The following is a 23033-nucleotide window of genomic DNA, read 5'->3' as shown; positions in this document are numbered from 1 at the left end:
TTCTTGTTTTTTGTCTTAAAATAGAGTTGTGTCTTGACACTGTTTATTTTATTAGGCATATAAAAGTCTTGTTAAAATGAACCCTTAGTGCGAAAACACCGGTATGAGATACCTGTTAAAATACTTTAGATTAAAAGTACTGATATGTAGTGCTATGTGCATATTCTTGAAACATAAATGAGTTTAACATAGTTTGATAACAGTACTGTAGGTTATTATGATTAGTTGTTGTAGTTTAATGGCTGGTCCATTAGAAATATATGAATGTTTGTTTGAATAGGACCGAATACATGTTCATGCTGTATGCATTACGAGTGAAATTGCGTAACATTATGATAGTAATAACTGGCAATTATGTGGGATGCTGCTGTTGTTGTAGCTGGAAATCTTGAATGTTATTAAGAAAGCGTTCTCATCTTGTCACTTGTCGCATTCAGGTTGGGTTGGTGAAGTACATTTTGGATGTCGTATGTCTTAATTGGGTTGCACGTTGGTTGTATCGTGAAAGCGTGTTGTAAATTAATATATGTTAGCTGTTGAGATTGTGCACTCTGTGTGGCTGTCTGTTGAGATCTGTAGCGTGTTGCCATTTTTTTAAATTTTTTTATTTTTTTACTTGGATTTACTGTAATCAGTTTTGTAGTTTCCTGTTCATTTAAAAGGAGGTTGGTGTTTTTTAAAAGAGTTTTTATTTTTAAGTTCTTCTGGATACTATTGGTTGGATCTTTATTCTTAATTTGGAAGGTTTCATCTTGGAAACAAGTTTTTGTTTTTGTTATATATTCCTCTTTATCCATAATAACTGTAGTATTTCCTTTATCTGCTTTTGTTACTAGTAAGTTGTTATGCTGGATTTTGTTTTTGAGTTCCTTAATTTATGTTAGGTCTTTAATATCTTGTTTGTAGGTTTCTTGGTTGATTCTATTGATATATTGTGGTAATATTTTTTTAAATTTCATATCTGATTTCATTTTGTTGTTCTTGAGGTATTTTGTTTAAGGCATCTTCTGTTTCAGTAATGATGGTGATATTTTCAAAAATTGAGTTATTTTTCCAATTATGTTTCGGTCCCTTGCTCAGTATAGTAGTTTCTGCTTCATTAAATACTGTATTAGTTAAATTTTTTGATTGGTGGGTGGAATTCATGTAGGTTGCTTTTAATAGGTGCAGTAGTAAGTTGTCTGTTCTGTGTGTAATTGTGTGTATGTTGATTTTGTGATTGCTTCAATGCATTGAGTTTCTTGTTTAGGGTATTCTGTTTCTGTATCGCTATGTTTTCTATCTTTACATTGGTTATTTGTTGGAAGTTAATCCAGTATGTATATGGTAATTCATGTGAGGCTTTTAGGTGTGCTTCATACATTTGCATGTTGAGGTGGTGTTTCTTTCTGTACATGAATTTGATCTCCTCTTTAAGCCATATTCGATTTGCCTTGTTTTGTGTATTTCGAGTTTGATAGGGGCTTCTATGTTTGTTATTATATTTCTTAAGAAATTTAGGGGTTAAATTATTTTGTAGACATTGTTTTAAAAACGTGATGTTTTTTACAATGTTTGTGATCTTAATTTTCAGATTTTGATATCTGTGTGCTATTCTTTTTGCCTGGTTGGCTGTTTTATTATTATTTATAAGCTTCATATCCGTATTGATTGGTATCACTATATAGAAATAATAAGAATCACCACCTTATCAATACACTATTTTATTTACTACCAAACTGGTAAATAGGGTCAATACCGGTTTCGACCCCTAAGGGGTCATCTTCAGTTGACATATACAAAATATCTAAAAAAACATCACATATAATGGCAACACGCTACAGATCTCAACAGACAGCCACACACAGTGCACAATCTCAACAGCTAACATATATTAATTTACAACACACTTTCACGATACAACCAACGTGCAACCCAATTAAGCCATACGACATCCAAAATGTACTTCATCTCATAATAGTCACCAACCCAACCTGAATACGACAAGTGACAAGATGAGAACGCTTTCTTAATAACATTCAAGATTTCCAGCTACAACAACAGCAGCATCCCACATAATTGCCAGTTATTACTATCATAATGTTACGCAATTTCACTCGTAATGCATACAGCATGAACATGTATTCGGTCCTATTCAAACAAACATTTATATATTTCTAATGGACCAGCCATTAAACTACAACAACTAATCATAATAACCTACAGTACTGTTATCAAACTATGTTAAACTCATTTATGTTTCAAGAATATGCACATAGCACCACATATCAGTACTTTTAATCTAAAGTATTTTAACAGGTATCTCATACCAGTGTTTTAGCCCTAAGGGTTCATTTTAACAAGACTTTTATATGCCTAATAAAATAAACAGTGTCAAGACACAACTCTATTTTAAGACAGAAAACAAGAATAGAAGGTGCTACAAACTTACACATTAGTATTAAGGATCCACGTCAACAAGGTATCAAATACCAATATTTTAGTCATAAGAATTCAAATCAATAAGGTTCTTCTATGTATTTAACTGAACTAAATAAGTGAATAAGTAAACCTTATAAACCACTACATGAAATGTAATCAGGATACTGAAAATCCAAACAGTACATCTTTAAGACCCTACATTGAACTTAATATCATCATATGTGTGCAAATGCAATAATTTTACTTCATATTGTGTAATATAAATTGTAAGTAGAATAGCATGTACCTCTCAGTAAATGTACATACTTAATAGTCAATCCACTAGCATTTTGTCAAATGGATGAATTACATTCAATACAATACTTTTGACACTGTATACAAAGGAACAGAAGATTTATATAAATGCTCAAATAGAGCAAACTTATAAATCCTATAATATATGCATATCCAAACTAAGATGTACTTACCAGCATTTTAATGACATATGAATTTTAAACATTAACCATTATATGTGATGTTTTTGTAGATATTTTGTATATGTCAACTGAAGATGACCCCTTAGGGGTCGAAACCGGTACTGACCCTATTTACTAGTTTGGTAGTAAATAAAATAGTGTATTGATAAGGTGGTGATTCATATTATTTCTATATAGTGATACCAATCAATACGGATATGAAGCTTATAAATAATAATGAGAGGACATTGCCAATCCTGTGCGACAACAGATGACCCGATTCACACACGGTGTGGCAAATGGTACTCAGTGCCTCCCACATCGTTGGCAGCGTGTGGTGAACATTGCAGGGGACTACTCTGAGGGCCTTTAGGCCCAGTTTTGTCATGTCAACTGTATGTGCGCTGTGATGTAGGAGGTGTGCTTGGCTGTAATTATTTTGTATCATGAAACCAGTATTGTCCTGTACACTACTATAATAAATATGTGAGGCACAATGTTCATGTGTTCTTCAATGTCCACACACATAGTTCTCACCACTTTCTTTCGTCTGTCACATTTTCCAACTGGGCTGGTATCTGCAAGAAAGAAAATGGTTGCAATGACTTTTGCTCCAACCCTCGTATATGTTCTCCAATATGTTCAGGAAGGTTCTCTTTTGTGAAATGTGTAAAACTTACAGGTCCTGTTCTATTGCTGTGAATTCATGGTTCAAATTTTATTAATTGGACCATTGCAGGAAATTTGTTGTATCTAATTGACTTTGAAGGTTCAATATAACGTGTATAAAAAATTTCTCCACGTTCGTCCCACATAACGTGCAGGATATTTATAACAATTTAGCAAATATATTGCAAACTGAATAATTTGTTCGTACTATTGATTATGTGAGAGTTATGGAATAAACTGGTGGTATTATTGGGAGTTTTGTAGTAAGCAATGTTGACGATGTGTTTCCTGAAGACATTTGTTAATTGATAAACGCAATTAGTTAAGGTGAAGGAGTAAATTGTCTTGGGTTTGATATCACTGAATAGAGCAGAGTTTGGTTTAGATTTCATTTGATTTATGATTTGAGGTGTCTAATATGAAAACCAGCCAAGTCACAAAATTTACGAAAATGAGTTAAGGTTATCAATCTGAAGTATAAGTATAGCACTATCAGATGAAACAAGAATATGCTGTACAATCAACCAAGTCTTCATGTTACAGAGCACTGAATTCTTGGTCATGCAACAGAATGGGCCAAGTCATGCAAGCAGTGAATTCATAACCGGCTGTGTCATGCTGCAGCATTACTGTCTGGAATCTTGTATTGTCACATTATGCAACAATGTGACAATATCAGTAGGCAAAATTGTTCCTTATATTGTATATTCTTTGAAAACATATTTCATATTTCGTTCGTTTGCAACACTGATTTACGTATTCATGTTTGCGAAATTAATAACTGGTTCGATAGAACGCAGTTCGGTTTTAGGAAAGGTTATTCCACTAAAGCTCAACTTGTAGGATTCCAGCAAGATATAGCAGATATCTTAGATTCTGGAGGTCAAATGGACTGTATCGCGATTGACCTGTCTAAAGCATTTGATAGGGTGGATCATGGGAGACTACTGGCAAAAATGAGTGCAATTGGACTAGACGAAAGAGTGACTGAATGGGTTGCTATATTTCTAGAAAATAGATCTCAGAGAATTAGGGTAGGTGAAGCTTTATCTGACCCTGTAATAATTAAGAGGGGAATTCCTCAAGGCAGTATTATCGGACCTTTATGTTTTCTTATATATATAAATGATATGAGTAAAGGAGTGGAATCGGAGGTAAGGCTTTTTGCGGATGATGTTATTCTCTATAGAGTGATAAATAGTTACAAGACTGTGAGCAACTGCAGCGTGACCTCGAAAATGTTGTGAGATGGACAGTAGGCAATGGTATGATGATAAACGGGGTTAAGAGTCAGGTTGTGAGTTTCACAAATAGGAAAAGTCCTCTCAGTTTTAATTACTGCGTTGATGGGGTGAAAGTTCCCTTTGGGGATCATTGTAAGTATCTAGGTGTTAATATAAGGAAAGATCTTCATTGGGGTAATCACATAAATGGGATTGTAAATAAAGGGTGCAGATCTCTGCACATGGTTATGAGGGTGTTTAGGGGTTGTAGTAAGGATGTAAAGGAGAGGGCATATAAGTCTCTATTAAGACCCCAACTAGAGTATGGTTCCAGTGTATGGGACCTTCACCAGGATTACCTGATTCAAGAACTGGAAAAAATCCAAAGAAAAGCAACTCGATTTGTTCTGGGTGATTTCCGACAAAAGAGTAGCGTTACAAAAATGTTGCAATGTTTGGGTTGGGAAGAATTGAGAGAAAGAAGAAGAGCTGCTCGACTAAGTGGTATGTTCTGAGCTGTCAGCGGAGAGTTGGCGTGGAATGACATTAGTAGACGAATAAGTTTGAATGGCGTTTATCTTCATATTGTGATCTTACCTACTTTTATAAAGTTGGAATTCAAGAGGACAAACTGGGGCAAATATTCATTTATGGGAAGGGGAGTTAGGGATTGGAATAACTTACCAAGGGAGACGTTCAATAAATTTCCAATTTCTTTGAAATAATTTAGGAAAAGGCTAGGAAAGCAACAGATAGGGAATCTGCCACCTGGGCGACTGCCCTAAATGCAGATCAGTATTGATTGATTGATATTCGCAGGCTTCTTACTTCATTTGCACGAAAGCAAGCCTTTTTCCTATGTGCTTGTATTTTGTCATTATTGTATTTGGGTTTAAAGAAGAAACGTTTCATTAAAAACTGGGATGAAATTATGATTAAATTTGAAAAAAAAAAAAAAAAAAAAAAAAAAAAAAAAAAAAAAAAAAAAAAAAAAAAACTAGGTTCTAACATCTTGAGGATGCTCATCACTGAGACTTGAGATTATTTCAAGTATTAATTTATATACACAGAACTGTTAGTTATAATACTGCTGGTCAATAATTCAATAGTAAATGAAAACTGGTAGATGTTGGTCCCGTAGTTCATCACCAAATCTATTTGAGTGGTGTTAGCCATATGCAATCCATTGAACACTGCTGTAAATAACCACTAGCTGACGGAGAACTGTTAGATGTTGTTTCGTCATCAATCAAAGTAATGAAATGAGATGTTCTCGTGGTGCTTGTTAAATCATGTTGAAATGTTAAATGAAATAAGTTTCATAATGATAGATCCGTACTGAACTGTGATTACAATAGAGTAAATTAATGTATTATTTGGGTCCACCTTTTCAATACAAAATGTAAATAGTTTAAATTACATAAATGATTAGGGACTAGTTTCGACCTAGTACTAGGTCATCGTCAGCCTAAAGCAAAATTAAAACACAAAATATCGAAGAAATTAAACAATGTAAAGACACGTACGGTCTCGTAAAAGTACACACCGTGTGAGATATTGTGCAGCACTATGTTAAAAAAATAACTCTCTGAAAGAGATTCATAATAAGTCCAGTGCATATTAAGAAGATGTTATAGCAAGGAATCCTTGAATTGCTGGAATATGCTGGCTCCTTTAAGATGCAGGTATCCAATTGAAGAACCAATGAGCCGAAGTTACGTCGTTTATTTATGAATAAAGTCCAGTGCGCCGTACAGCATTAAAAAGTTAAAGAAAGAATTCTTAGTTGCTGGATAAGGAGATTCGAATATGCTGGCTCCTTTAAGATACTGGTATCCAATTGAAGAACCACTGAGCCGAAGTCACGTCGTTTATTTACGATTAAAGACCAGTGCGCCGTGTAGCATTAAAAAGTTGATAGGGATGGAAATTTTTCAGTTGTTGGTCAAGGAATTCAACATATGCTGGCTTCTTAAATTTGCTGCTGTATATTCGAAGAACAACAGAGATGAAGTTACGTCGTTTTTTAAAGATATTCATAGACGTAAAAACACATGGATGCTGGAAAGGCTCTTCAGTTTTTTGGAACTTGAAAGAAGGTAATTGTTGCGCGTGGAGGCTTAGGAATCCAGAGATGCGCTATATTATGATAAAAAATAGAGATCCATAAAAAGGTCCCGAGCGCCGTATAAAAGTGACAAGTTGTAAAAGTAATATTTAAGTTGTTGGTCATGGAAATCGAAAAAGGTTGGTGTTCAAGCGATGCTGCTGTTAATTCAGAGATCAATTGAAATTACAGTACCGTAACATTGTTTTCTCAAGATGTTTATAAACTTGAAATAAATGTCGATGCGAAGCAAGATGCTAGAAGAAAGCTCTTCTGTTTCTAGAATCTTGAAGGATGATGGATGTTACGCGAGGAGGATTAAACATATGTGGAGTTAAATAAAGGTGGATAGAAATTCGCAGTTCAGTGCGGACCATACATCTTCCACTATTCGTCAAGATTCCTCCCATCCACAAATCCATTAAAGAGCAGCTTATAATATTATGGTTCATCGAGCCTATACTGTCTCAATGACCGAAAGTGATCTTAAAAAAGAATTGAACAATATCCGTATGATTGCTAAACTCAATGGATACAATAGTTCTTTCATTGACGGTATTATCAATAAATACAAACATCGTCCTATAACCACTCTGAAAAAATAAAAACCAAAAGTTTCTTATTTTCTACCGTTACGTTCAATAAAGATATTTATAAGGTCACTAACATTTTTAAAACATGATGTTAAAATCTCCTTCAGAACCAACAATAGTAACGCTTAAGTCTTACACAACTCATCATCTGTTAATAGAACTGATTGTTTTTCAAAATCCGGTGTATATAGAGTCAAATGCAACAGCTGCAATTTTTCTTATATTGGATAAACAGGAAGAAGCTTTAAAATACGATACTTGGAACATGTCAATGCCCTAAAACACAATAAATTTTCTGCAGTTGGTCAACACATGAATGATTATAATCATAAATTTACAGACATTAAACATGATATGGTAATTCACAAAATTATGAATAAAGGACCCCTCCTTAACATAACAGAGAATTGCTTTATAAATCTAGACCAATATTTTAATCCAAACTTCAATCTTAATGACATTTCCGAAAAATCAAACATTCTTTTTGACCTACTCATTCAGCTTTTAAGACAATCAGAATCTAATATTAAAGGTCCGATTTTTCATTCTATTTATAGTATTTTCCTTAAACAATCTTCCATATTCCCACATCCCTCAGCCCCACTTTAATATCCTCTCCCCATCCCACTTTTCTTCTCCTTCCGTTATTTTCTCCCTTCACCTCCTCAAAATTTCCTTTGAACCTCACCTACCCCCATTTCTCTCTTTAGCTTATTACAACACGCGTTAATTCCCTTATGACATATTTAAATATTTTCTTCCATCTGACCAAATTTCTTTCTTTCTTTCTTTCTTTCTTTCCTTGCTGTCATTTATTCAGAGTCAAATGTATGGTCTGCATTGAACTGCGAATTTCTATCCACCTTTATTTAACTCCACATATGTTAATCCTCCTCCCGTAACATCCATCGTCCTTCCAGATTCTAGAAACAGAAGAGCTTTCTTCTAGCATCTTACTTCGCATCGACATTTATTTCAAGTTTATAAACATCTTGAGAAAACAATGTTACGGTACTGTAATTTCAATTGATCTCTGAATTAACAGCAGCATCGCTTGAACACCAACCTTTTTCGATTTCCATGACCAACAACTTAAATATTACTTTTACAACTTGTCACTTTTATACGGCGCTCGGGACCTTTTTATGGATCTCTATTTTTTATCATAATATAGCGCATCTCTGGATTCCTAAGCCTCCACGCGCAACAATTACCTTCTTTCAAGTTCCAAAAAACTGAAGAGCCTTTCCAGCATCCATGTGTTTTTACGTCTATGAATATCTTAAAAAAACGACGTAACTTCATCTCTGTTGTTCTTCGAATATACAGCAGCAAATTTAAGAAGCCAGCATATGTTGAATTCCTTGACCAACAACTGAAAAATTTCCATCCCTATCAACTTTTTAATGCTACACGGCGCACTGGTCTTTAATCGCAAATAAACGACGTGACTTCGGCTCAGTGGTTCTTCAATTGGATACCATTGTCGCCATAAGACCTATCTGTGTCGGTGCGACGTAAAGCAAAAAAAAAAAAAAATGGATACCAGTATCTTAAAGGAGCCAGCATATTCTAATCTCCTTATCCAGCAACTAAGAATTCTTTCTTTAACTTTTTAATGCTATACGGCGCACTGGACTTTATTCATAAATAAACGGTGTAACTTCGGCTCATTGGTTCTTCAATTGGATACCTGCATCTTAAAGGAGCCAGCATATTCCAGCAATTCAAGGATTCCTTGATATAACATCATCTTAATATGCACTGGACTTATTATGAATCTCTTTCAGAGAGTTATTTTTTAACATAGTGCTGCACAATATCTCACACGGTATGTACTTTTACGAGACCGTACGTGTCTTTACATTGTTTAATTTCTTCGATATTTTGTGTTTTAATTTTGCTTTAGGCTGACGATGACCTAGTACTAGGTCGAAACTAGTCCCTAATCATTTATGTAATTTAAACTACTTACATTTTGTATTGAAAAGGTGGACCCAAATAATACATTAATTTACTCTATTGTTATGTTGAAATGTTGTTGGACATTGTCAGGACGGCACATGAAGATGTGGTTATTACAGATACATTGTGTCTGGTATAAAATTAAATTAGATAAAATTTAATTAATGAATTGAATGAGAGAATGCGTTAGTTAGATGGCATAGGTTATATGAGACCTCTCAATATAGCATGAGGTGTGTAGCCTATTGTTGTGTGTGCTTCAGACTAACTGCTGTGAGATTCAAATGAAAAGAAAGGAGAGGGGAAGGGAAGGTCCTGAAGGAGAGGGAAGGAGGGAAAGGGGGTGGGGAGAGGGGATTAAGGCGGGGCTGAAGGATGTGGGGGAAAAGGATGGCTGTTACTTTATTTTTTATCTCTCTTTCAAATCTACTATCTTCTTTTTCCCCCTCCTTTTTCTTACTCATTTCCAAATATTATCCCTCACTGCATATCAAACTCTTCACTCTTTACAATATGAAATTTGCTATTAGATTTTCTCATGCCTTTTTACTCCTATCCACCTCAAATTGATTTTTACTATCTATAATTGTCTTTATTTCCACACTAAACTGAGAATTATTCTCAAATGTGGTTCAGAAAGACTTGACCTTCATTTTGACCACTTTGCTGCCATATGAACTCTTTGAGCAGTCTTTTAATACATTGGAGACGGCCATATTTGAACGTGCTATCCTCCAGAAATCACACGATTTTTAACACTTTTAAAAGGTTTTTAACGGTAAGGTAAAGCGATGGTTGTAAAAACTGTTGGAATAATTAGAAAGACCTGACTTTCCTCTTCCTCTAAAATATGTTTTAATTATTATAATAGTACATCTGTTTATTTTTTATATATTTATGAACATGGTATGTTTTACAAGCAAAAATTTTTTTTCCTGATGTTGCTATGGATACTAGTCAGGTTAATATTTTGAAATTGAGCAAATATTGAGAACAAATCAACTAAAACATACTACTACTATATACATAGTCTAGCCTACGAGGTCATTTGGCATGGGTATCATTGTTTACAAGCAGTAATTAGCTTTAGTGTGGTAGGCCTTGAAACAATCCGGCATACACAAACCAATATCACAAATGCTGCAGAACCATTGCGTTTCCCTCCTAATTCTCTTTCCATTACTCTTTTGCCCTTTATCTGAACATACTTTACAGTACCTAGATGGATACTGCTTTCCTGTGGTGGGCGGAATCCTTTCAGCAAAATGCCTCCCAGTCAGTCGCGCAGCAGAATTTGTGATATTACTCACGCTGGGTACTGGATTGTCAGTGCCTCTCATTTCCACGAACTTATTTGCTAACTCAATCATAAAGCCCTCTAAATGGGCTTTCTTTGGATTTGACCGTGTTTTCTTGTAAATTATGAAGGAATTTACAATAGCCATACAAAAGGTATGGAAAAATACTTTTTTCCACCATTTCAGTTGCTTACGTTGGAATGGATAATAACTAAGGAACTGATCCCCATGATCCACTCCAGTTTTATTTTTATTGTAATCTAATCCTAGATCAGGCTTTTCTTTGTTTATGTTTCCTCCCTTACATTTTACCTGAACACTTGTCATTTTTGCCTCGTGTCTTGATGAAAGACAATAAACATCCCTTGTGTCTTTCCACTTGAGTGCAAGTAAATGTTGTTTACGTCTGAATAACACTGCACCCTTTCTCAATTTAGTTGTTTTGAAAATTGTCGGTAGGTTTTCCTTTTTTTTTTTTGAACAGTGCCAACTGCCATTGTTTTCATGCTCCACAAATGATCAGACAATGAGACACTGGTAAAGAATCTATCCATATAAATAGTGTGGCCCTTGTTGAAATAAGGACCACATAACCGATTTATTAGTTCCTGAAACATGTTATTTGTTCCCCCAGCCGACCCTGTATAAATTTTGCAGTTGCAAACGTAACCAGATTCTGCATCACTGACAATATCAAACTTGATTCCATATTTGTTTGGCTTATTCTTTATGTAAACACGGAATACTACCCGGCCTCGAAAAGGACATATGCCCTCATCAACTGTCAAATTTTCGGTGGGATAGAAATTTCCTTTACATTTTCTAATAAAATGGTCATATATCGGTCTAATCTTATGCAGGGGATCATGGTTGGGTTGACCTTTTGGAACATAGGTTCGATTGTCATTCAAGTGTAAAAATGACAAAATCGCTCGAAATCTATCCCTAGATAGGAGTGACCTTGGGAAAGGAGCTTGAAGAATCTGTGATTTTGCCCAATAATCTGTCAGCTTTGGCTTCACAACCAAACACATGTGAATGATTATTGCGAAGAAGTGATATATTTCCCTCAATGTAACTGTAGTCCAGGAGCCAAAGAGAGATCTTTGCTTTATCTGTTCACTGTGATTTCTTTTCCTTTTTATTGCATCGCTTGCATAACGATTTGTTTCTGATTTTATGTGCCTAAAAATATCTACATTCAGATAATTACTAAAACATTCCCATGCATCACTGTTATTATCCACTGGAATTCTGACTCCACTATTTTCTTGAAATACTGGTAATTGAGGAAGATTATCGGTAGATGACCATCCGTCATCAATAGCGGGTCTCTGAACTGCACGCTTCCTCCCTTTGTTTTGATGTATTTCCCGCATTTCGTAACTTGACGACGGGCTTGCATCGGGTTGCTGCAGGTTGTCATCTGTACACAGGAAACAACCCAAATCATTAGGAACCCAGAATAAAACTGTATTACAGAAACCACTTTGTACCTATTTTATAATTAGCTAAATAATAAGTGTACTTGCCTGAAGCGTCGGAATCATCATGGTCACTTTGTATGAAATCGTCACCATTGTCTTCCATTTCAGAACCCGAGTCTTCCATAAGAACATCCAATATGGATTCATCGTCTAAATTTTGTGCACTTGAATTAGACATAATAGCCACAATAATGACACAAATAAGCCAAGCTCCCGAAACACACTCTCTTCCTGTCCGTACGCACGTACTTTCCTGCTTGTTTCACAGCTGAGAGTGAGCGATGACGCAGCCACAGGCTATGTCGGAACGCAGCTGTGTTATCAATGCTTTGAAAGAAGAGCTCTTGACTTCAGCTCATAAGTAGTAAACAGCATGCTCACTAGAAGCATCTGACAGTGTCCTGGTGAAATAAGAGCTTGCTGGAAGAGCGCCTTCTCTTCCTAGCCACAGTGAAAACATACGCTTGTAGATTCTCCGAGCGCCGTCAGTAGCAATGAAATCACGCGCCCATAGAAACTACGGGCGGTGTCTCCAATGTGTTAACGATACCTTCAGTTGTCTTCTGTGATATGCAATTGTTTCCAATTCAGCACTTGCTTCTCTTCTCACTGGTGCTTAACTTCAACTTTTCTACGTAAAAACAATAACAACCAGCTATTTGTTTCTTAATCTATAAAACATATGATTACAAGATCCAACATTGAGATAATTATCTATCTCCACATCAAGATTTATAATCTATCTTCTTTTCAGTGGTTTCCCATTTTCATTTCCAGCCAAATGCCAGGGCAGTTCCTATTTATAAGCCACAGCAGATTTCTTTCACCTCCTTACCCAATTTTGTTCACCATAATTTATTTAGTTTTAATTCGCTCCTCAACCGAGATCCATGCCGGGAAGGACACCTGACCATAAAAACAAACTTCATCTCATGTCTCCTCCAACCCCGTTATTAGGAAATGGGACTAAATGGCAGAAATACATATGTTAACCAGCACTGCTGAAAACTAAAATCATATCTTTTGCAGCATTACTCATCAAAACTCGTTCTGTCAAGCAATTTTCAGGTCATCTGGTTTAAGTATATGAATCACTAACTGTTAATATAAAAATCTGAACTGCTACTACAACACCCAGTCAGATCTTCCTGACTTGCCTAAGTCTACCAAATGTTCTACAAATTATCAATCCAACTGAAACTCACCTTAACATATGGGCACTCAAACTCTGAGAGAAGTGACCCATCTCTTGAAAAGACTGCTACATGGAAACGATTGCCATGCGAATCTCCAACTAACACATCACCCGCATCAGATATGTCTATCCCATTTGGGAAATTAGTGACACTCTCACAGCCAATACGACGTAAGAACTGTCCTTCTTCGTTGAACACAACTACACAATGACCTTTGAAGTCGCACACGAAATATTCTTTGCCTGAAACAAAGTAGTTCATAATTATTAATGGCGATAAATGTAATTATTTTCTTTTAGTAGCAGAACAATGAGTCAGTAATCAGTAGCTGTTCACAATTATAACTAATAACTGATATCATTAGACCAATTGTAACAACACTGTTGACATTTTTCTCAAGGGGGACAGTACAATCTCTTGGAAATAGCACAAAAGCAATCCTGTAAGCAGATTGTTGTTTGAGTCATCAGTCCATAGACTGGTTTGATGCAGCTCTCCATGCCCATTCACATGTAAGCAGATACTAGATGAAAAGGATGCATAACCACAATTGGAGGTAAAGTGTGAAACCTTACCAAACGCTCAAAATAGATTTAGCGTACTGTATTTACACAAACACAAAAATCCCGTGTTAATTAATCTTTTCTGTGAAATGTGAGGTATTGTATACCGAAATGAAGATAAATCACAAATTTTCTTGTTAATTTATCAAAATTAGAGATATTTTAATTTAATTGTTGTAAACCGAAATAATGACGCTTGGTTTATTTGATGCTCTATTGTGGTTCCTTTGTTTCGCATCACACGTATTTATACGTATTTATACTGTATTTACACAAACACAAAAATCCCGTGTTAATTAATCATTTCTGTGAAATGTGAGGTATTGTATACCGAAATGAAGATAAATCACAAATTTTCTTGTTAATTTATCAAAATTAGAGATATTTTAATTTAATTGTTGTAAACCGAAATAATGACGCTTGGTTTATTTGATGCTCTATTGTGGTTCCTTTGTTTCGCATCACACGTATGACCAATAAAATTGCCATTTAGTGATTCGATTTGACTTGAAAAATTCAGGGCAGAGTGAAATAGGGTACACTTTTATAAATTTTACCGCTGGATTATATTCTGTCAAATACTACATTGTGTGTTATATTGATCATATTTGTTTACAGACCACTTTCACAAATGCCTGCAATTTTACAACTAAATATAACAGGTTTTAAACATCAGAATTACACTATAAATGGCTCGTAAAAAATGTTCAAAAACAATATTCTACATAACAGCCTACAACATAAAGCAGAAAACTCGATTACAGAGTGGCAGCAGGACTAGTAGGGCTACATGGGATATATAGACTATTTCGAGTGATATGGAAGAAAAAAGAAGTACCGGAAGATTGGAAAAAGGGCCTGTAATTCCAAAATTCAAGAAGGACGATAGGAAGGAATGTTAACAACTATAGGGGTACACCCCCCATTCACATGTAGCAAAGATTTTTGAGAGGATATTAGAGGAAAGACTGGTGATGAAAGCAGAAAAGAAATGGAGGAAGAACAACATAGACCTTGAAGTCAGATCAAACTGACCTTATTTTTGCAGTAAGAAACATACTGGAAGAAAGAGAAGGATTCAAATATCAAGAATATGGAAAATAAATGAAGAAATTAGAAAGAAAATCCAGCAAGCTGATGGGTTTGACCAGTGTGTGAAAGGTATAGTGTGAAACCAAAGTCCCACAGAAATGCTAGAAAATTCTGTACTATGCATATTACACACCAATTTTGACATACAGCAGGTACATGGACAACAACAAAATGCTATGAAAGCCGAATTCAAGCAGCCGAGATGAAGTACCTTAGAGGAATAATTGGGAAGACAAAGAGATAAGATCGGAAAGAGAACAGAATTTCCAAAACTGCAAGACAAGACAGAGATCAGAAAACTGAAATGGTATGGATACATGATGAGATAACAAGAGTTCCGAAACGAGTATTTACAGAGAAAATAATAGAAGAGAGGAGTAAAAGTAGAAGAAATATCGGAGTAAGGAAGGGAATGGTGATTTTCAATCCGACCCACAAGACTAGAAATGAGAAATGAAGTATAGAAATTACATTGGTAGATCATAGTACTTAGGTAGCATAAAAATACAGTTTTGTAAGTGTAATGTAATTCAGGATCTTAAAAATAGTTTAAAATCTATATTTCCACAATCAAACTATGTACAGTTTTATCAAAACAACCCAAGTGTTCTGACAGCTCTCAGCATGTGTGCGGTAGCACTATGTTGCCACATGTCCCGGCTGGTGTTACTACAATCACAATCAACTCCTCTGGCTCTGTGCCAGGCACTGTGGGAAATAATATTTATGTACAGGAATCATGAGAACGTTAGCGTAATATTAATTTTTTTAAATTTTAGCCTATGGTACAAGTTAAGCTGTGCACAAATTCAGTAACATTATGAAAAACAAATAATTCACAAAACAGAATAAATATATAGAAAGTCAAGGTACAAGGAAGTAAGTATTGAGAGAAATATGTGCAATACAGAAAAATAGAAAGAAAAAATACAAAAATTAACAAATGAAAACTAAACTAGGACGTCCAGTTGTTGCAGCCACTGAAATTCCTGGCATAAGTTAAGGAGCCCTAATTTTGATACTTGAGAGAATTTCGATCTGAGGTAATCGCAGTGCGGTATTTCAATATTGTAATGTATTTGGAACAACGGCAAACTGTATGGAATGTACAGAAAACAAGAACACAGTTCAACCCAGAAGAATAAATAATTTCATATAATTGTTGCATCTTTTTAATCATCTCTGATTTTTTTATTGATACCTAATTGTTATTTAATACTTGCCTTACAGTAGCTCTCTTTTAAGGGAACTTAATTGAATTAAACTGCTTGTTTTATTTTGTGACTGGGCAATTCAAATCTGTATCAAGTTTTAAGTTTAGTACACACTTGTACATAGATGGATTTGATAAGAATTAAATTTAGAAAAATGACACTGATTTTAATGAAGATGATAGTTGATAGGATTTGATTGTAAATGTATAACTGTACCATAGCAATTTCAAAGATAATGAAATATTTGAAGAGATATCATCATCATCATCATCAGTTTGCAGCTAGAATCTGCCACCTCAGAAACAGTCCTAAATGCATATTAGTAGTGACTGATTGCCATGAAACATTTCCAGATCATCCTGTTATTTATGCCTTGCTTCATTGACACAATATTGTGTGCCTGAATGCCATTCAGAATGTAAGATTTTTCTAGGTATTTCCTTCAATGAAGCCTTCTGCCACAATTCTTATAAAATTGGAGTGGCACATTATAATAGGTTTTTATTGTTGATTTTCTAATTATAGCAGTTTCATGTTGATTTTTTGATAATCTCATAATTGTTCTCTGGATGTTGCATCTTGTTGATCATCTCTTGGTTCACAGTATCTAGAACCTTGGTGTTTGACATCTTATCTCTCTGCATCACATTTATGATCTTATGATAGCTACATATCTACCATACCTCACAGGCTTCAAGATGGTTCTTTTCATTTTTATTTAGTGTCAGTGTTTCATAGGCATACAATGCAACTGTCAATATGACTGCATATAGCATTCTCAGTCGGAGGGAAGATTAAGTTGACTAGTACATAATAATTTGCACTTTAAAATAAAAGCTTGTTGAAGCTGTCAAAAGGTCGTCGATAGTTCTGTGGAAGGCTCTATGTAGGCATCTGAAGATGATGTGTCATATTGTCTGGAATTCTTCACTAGTCACAGCTTGGAGATGGTCGAAGGCCCCAAGAATGCATCGCAGAGCCACTCCTTCCATGCCCTGTGCGCACTCTGTTTAGTGGGACCCGTACACTTCGCGGGAAATGAAATCCGGGTGGGGGCTGCGTAGGGTCCAAGATCGATCTCCATTCGTCGGGGAGCCTTAGCAGTCCATTTTTTATTCCAAGTTTGCAGTTCACAGTAGTTTTCTTTCATCAGCTTTTATTTTATCATTATAATTTGCTTTACGTCGCACTGACACCGATAGGTCTTATGGCGACAAATCACTTTTCGAGTCAGCAGCAGGGGAGGGTGTCTGGATTTCCGTAGGGTTGAAGTGATTCCTTGGATATCAAGGTGAATTGGAAGTGATTTATTGGCCTGTATTTTATTTGCTTCTCAGACAAGACTGTTCATGCGGCGTAGATCTGGAGGAAGGATGTGGCTAAGGACTGGAAGCCAGTGCAGTGGAGTTGTTTTTATGACACCACTGATAATCTACATTGTTTGATTCAGGACGGTGTCAATTTTCTAGGTGTGGATGCTATTCTACCAGATGGAAGAGCAGTATTCAGTTTCATACGCCAGACTTAACGCAGAAGTATGTAAAGTTGCTGCTGTGGGTCCCCATGTGCTGCCAGATAGGTTAGATAAGATAATGTTTCTTGTACTTGGTTTGACTGCAAGGCTGGAGATATGTTTACTGTAAGACAGTGTCCAGTCCAGTGTTACACCAAGATATTTTGGATTCGGGTTGTACGGTAAAATGCTGTCATTGGGAGTCACTTTCAAGGTGGTCCGAGGCAGTATACTACTCAGATGAAAGTATTTCTGTTTTGGTTGTGCTAGGTGTCAGGCACCACTTTTGAAAAAAAATTTGTCAGTAAGCAGAGATCTTTTGTGGTAGTCTTATTAGTATGCTCAGGGTACTGTTCAAGACCACTTGAATTACTTTATCTGAAATAATGCAATTGAATAGATTTGTAGCGTTTTTACACTATAAGGTTTTTAGGAGTTTATGCATTAACCTGTCCCTCCATACAGTATCAAAAGCAGCCATGAGATCTACGAGCACCGCACCGGTCTTTAGCTTCTCTTCAAATCCAGCTTCAATGAATGTCGTCAGAGCAAGCACTTGGTCTTCGCAATTTCGTTCCGATCTAAAGCTTGTTCTGCGAGGAGGATCTTGAAAATGGCTGGACTGACTCTGTTGTAAATCAATGTTTCTAATAGCTTGTAGGTTGAGTTTAATAATGCTAACCAGTCTATAGCTTTTGGGAGCATCGGGTGATTTTCTAGGTTTCAAGACAGCAAATATCTTGATCTCTTGAACTCCAGTGGCAGGTGTCCTGTGTGTTGGATGGATGAAAAGAAGTCAGCAAGCCATTTCCTAGAGTCTTTACAATAGTGGGCGAGAAACTCATTTGCACAACAAGAGATTTCACTCAGAGATATACGAGTATAATGGTCCATTGCTCTGTCCTTAGGTTTAAACACACAATCACAATAACGGATCTCTGTAAATAAAGAGTATGTTTACTACACTGATATGTTGCAGAGAAACAATGTGAACTCAAAAGTTGAGTAACAAGGAAGGGAACCTGAGCCGAAATCTACATTTGGCATCACAAAACCACGAGACTGTATGATTGCCGTGTGGTCATTTGACGCAAAACTTTAATTTAATCATGGAGGGGTTGGCATTTGGTCAGAATTAACTTCCCGCAAAATGATGTTGAGAACAAAAGTCTGAACAATAAACTACATTAAGTTTACAATTTTAGTTACCAAATCTAACAATGATCTAAAAAAAAATCAATTGTGGCACTTGGTCAAGTGATGCGTAACACCATCCAATTCACACAGAAAACAAAAAATTGAAGACCTATGCCTTATGGCATCATCAGTTTTTGAGCCATCAACAGGGGAGGGTGTTTGGATTTCCATAGGGCTGAAGAGATTCTTTGGATGTCTTGGTGAATTGGAAGTGATTTATTGGCCTGTATTTTTATTTGCTTCTCAGACAAGACTGTTCATGTGGCGTAGATCTGGAGGAAGGAAGTGGCTAAGGATTGGAAGCCAGTGAAATGGAGTTGTTTTGATGACATCGCTGATAATCTGCGTTGTTTGATTCAGGATGTTGGGAGAATTGCAGCAGTACGCTTGTTCGCCACTAGGTGGCTCACTGTATGGTGGCACAGTGCTAGCGGGAACTGACTATAACATTAAGCTCCAAACGAGATGTTCTATCGCACTGTGTGTGCTTGAGAAGTATCAGAGAGGACATCAGACGAAACAGGGACGAATGTGGTAGAAGAAAATAGAAATTAATAAACTAAACGCAACGAAATACATCAGTATAGAATAGAGCAGAGCTGAAGAATGGAAAGAAAGTATGTGAAGAAAACCAGCGGATGTTGATGATAGACGGTGTGAGAGGGGGGAAGCATACCTGGTGTATACATGTATGAAAGTATGACCACGTAACACATAGCTTGGAATTAATCAACTGGTGATAACAAATGTACGAATTTGGAAAACATTGAAACAAAATAATATAGTATAACCCTCCAATGAATGTTGGAGTCTGTGAAGACATTGGAAGCTTATGGTGAAAATAAAAATCAATGAAATCGTATGTCCGATCACTATTCGTCCAAGTGTACCAAAATAACTCGCTCGATTAAATGAACAACAGGGAACGGATTGAAGGAATTGGCACAAAAAAAAAAAAAAAAAAAAAGAAAACCTCTGAACCCCGTGGTATCCCGTTAAGTTACGATGGATAATGAAATGTCATGGCACGTAATACAGAATTAAGTAAATATCGCAGTTTCCTCGAGAAAAAGTTTAATAAATGTAAATACATGGCAAATATATCAATGATAGAAATATGTCGGAGGCCATGGAATGACTTGAATTAAATGGGCTAAGTTCAACCTGTATACGATGGCCATACCTTGCCTATCTAGTCCGATACGATTTGATAATCGAGATTGGTGATGAAAATGTCGATTGATAACCCAGATATTATATAACAGATTATTGAATGAATTCCTTTGCCAACAAAAACGATTATCCAAGAGTACTCCGTATCAAGAAGTCAGATTTTTAATTGTCAGAAACCTATGGAAGCTAGGAATATGGAGAAGTCTTTTAAAAGAAAACCGTCTGCTATTATTGTAACCTGGTAGTAGACTTTGTTTCAAAAAGGAAGAGAAGTTTGTAATTCTGCTGGAATTTTAGACGGTATCAGAAGTGTTGCACACACATCGGAAAGATATTAGATGAGAAGCTAGACTGCAATATAAAATTGTCAATTGCTAATTGTAATAAGAATAACTTTTGTAAAAGAACAAAACGGGATGCATCCAATTATCTTGAATAATAAGGCAAGTGTTGTACAAAAATATTGTAGATGATAATGCATGTAACCCTATTCTAATAGAATAGTGTATGTCGACTTCCAGGTATCATGAGACCAGGGAATATTGGAGATGACTATGAAATGATTATGAATCCCAGCATGTCATCTTAAAACTATTATGGCCTCAAAGGACCCGACAAGAACTGGAATGGACACCGATGGTTAAAGTCTCAATACTGGAAGATGAGGTGTCTTCATCATGAAGCCAACGAACGATAAGTACTCTAAGTCAATGTTTCATTATCCCGCTATGCAGCTGCTTTTAAGTAGAGTAGTATGTTGTTTTAAATGTCAGAATTGTGACATGCTAAATTACGCAACTTGAAGGCAGCCGTTTTAATCATCAATCATTGCCTTACTATGGATAGGAATATTGTAATTTATAACGTGAATGATCCTGAATTATGATATATCGTACGCTATGTCGTGTGAATCTAGTGGTCGCAGGCGAATGGTTTGCAGACAGATTTAGGCATGGATTATACCCATGTTAATATAGTGTCATTATGAAGAAATTTCGGTTTAGCATGGTTTCGAATATGTGTTAGAAGGAGTCGGTAATAACAGGTGCGTGATCTACAATCGTATTCTTATGTTAAACGTAGTGTTCGCGAATGAAATTGCGATGATATGGTGTTAATAATGATGTTAAGATATATAGTCTTCGCAATGTGACGAGCCTGAGTATATTCTTTAATGAAATGAGAATTCGTGAGCATGACTTGTGAGTAATATGATGATATGTGATAGGGTCGTCAAACTATGTAAATGATTATTGTTATGTGGATCGTCGTGAATGTGTCATTGGGATTATGCATTTTATAGTATGATGCGGTGTGGAGGTCCTGATGAGATTTATTGTAGTGGATACTGAATTAGTCGTGCGTACGAATTTGATTTTACTGATATGAATGGTAATCACTTACGAACAGGGCGATAGTCGCAATTATATTTCGAGGCATTTCAAGGGCACTGGTAGTACGATAATCTAAAATGTACTAATTAAATACAGTGTAGGAGATTGCGCACAATATTGGAATGACACAAATTCTTCACGAATTAATGATACTATACAGTTGAGAACCATGTCACAAAATGGAATGTGTGATCTTCATTTACATATGCGAGCAGATTAATTTTTCTTGCTAGCTAGATTTCTTCTTATAAACTATTGAGTTGCCGCTTAGAGCTGACATAGTTTTTACAGATAGATTTCACGGAGGTCACCAGAACTGCAGAGTCATCGTAGTTGTTGAAACCATTGTAGTTGATGATGATTATGTTTTCATATGTCCATTATTTAGGTGCACATGCTGATGGAGCTCAGAAGAAATCAATTACATTTCCTATTTGTTCTGTTTTATTATTTGAAGAATTACGATGTTGTCTTATATTATACGATCATTTTCTTGATCTATACGATAATGATGAGCAGAGGTTACCGGTGCGTTCAAGTTGTTAGATTTTTGACAAAATAAGCGATGATTTAAACGTAAATAACGGGATGTTGAGACATTTATTTGAGCCAGTGAATAGGTGTGCCAAGCCAACAAGAGTCAATGATTTTTAAGCATCACTTTGAAAATAAATATGATGAATGATGGACTCATTTCAAATTTTAAGCCTTCAGCATTGTGATGTTGATTTTCCTTTGATTTTTTTAAATTAAATTGATGTTATGAAAGAAATATTGACAGGACTCGGAAGTTAAGGGTGTTTCTTTTTTAAATTAACGTAACGTTCAGTCACTTCTAACATCCATTTGTGTTGCTTTTTATTTTCTTAGCATTGTAGTTGTTATATTAAATGTTTTTATAGTCATTAAACGGAAAATCCTTCCATGAAAGTTATATTTTCGGTGTTCTCATTTTATAGTATAAGGAACGTCATGATGATAGCCTAGATTAGGATATTAATTAGCAATCGTCTTCCCACGTCAGTTGAATCAACTTAAATCCAACCATACGATCCTGTGACCCAACTCAATGAACATTCACGTCCCTTGAGTGGAACCTCTTGTATCTCCGCGTGACACCGGCCGAGGCGTAACCTTAACATCAAGAACTCTGAATTTAGAGATGCGTGAAAGGTCGCAATAGAAAGGACAGGGAAGAGAACTACCTACGTAAATCCTTAATGGCTGGCAACAACGTATTACTTAATTGATAGCCAGTGTCCCTGTTGAAATTGTTAGGATTTCTACCTATTTCCACAGCTTCCCGTATAATCCTAGACCTGTAGTGTTTAGTGTGGGTAAAATCTTTAACATCTTGGAACACGACAGCATGACCCGACGATAGGGCGTGCTCAGTTATTGCACGCTTGTCTGATTGGTTGAGATGGATATTTTTTTCTTCTTGTGTTCCTTGATGCGAGTCCCAATGGGCTG

At 35.8% G+C, this 23033-nt stretch overlaps 1 protein-coding gene across 2 annotated transcripts in view; it reads right to left on the bottom strand.

The window, feature by feature from the left end:
• Positions 1–23033, bottom strand: part of mei-P26 (meiotic P26) — a 451952-nt gene that overhangs the window by 27508 nt on the left and 401411 nt on the right. For both annotated transcript variants that reach the window (XM_067142736.2, XM_067142737.2), the window contains exon 13: positions 13424–13656. In XM_067142736.2, coding sequence (XP_066998837.2) covers positions 13424–13656 — 233 coding nt within the window. The remainder of the gene's footprint in view (positions 1–13423; positions 13657–23033) is intronic.

The sequence above is a fragment of the Anabrus simplex genome, chromosome 3 (genome assembly GCF_040414725.1).
Source record: "Anabrus simplex isolate iqAnaSimp1 chromosome 3, ASM4041472v1, whole genome shotgun sequence".
Taxonomy (NCBI): Eukaryota; Metazoa; Arthropoda; class Insecta; order Orthoptera; family Tettigoniidae; genus Anabrus; species Anabrus simplex.
The sequence above is the reverse complement of the archived record's forward strand: the minus strand, read 5'-3'. Positions and strand labels throughout refer to the sequence as shown.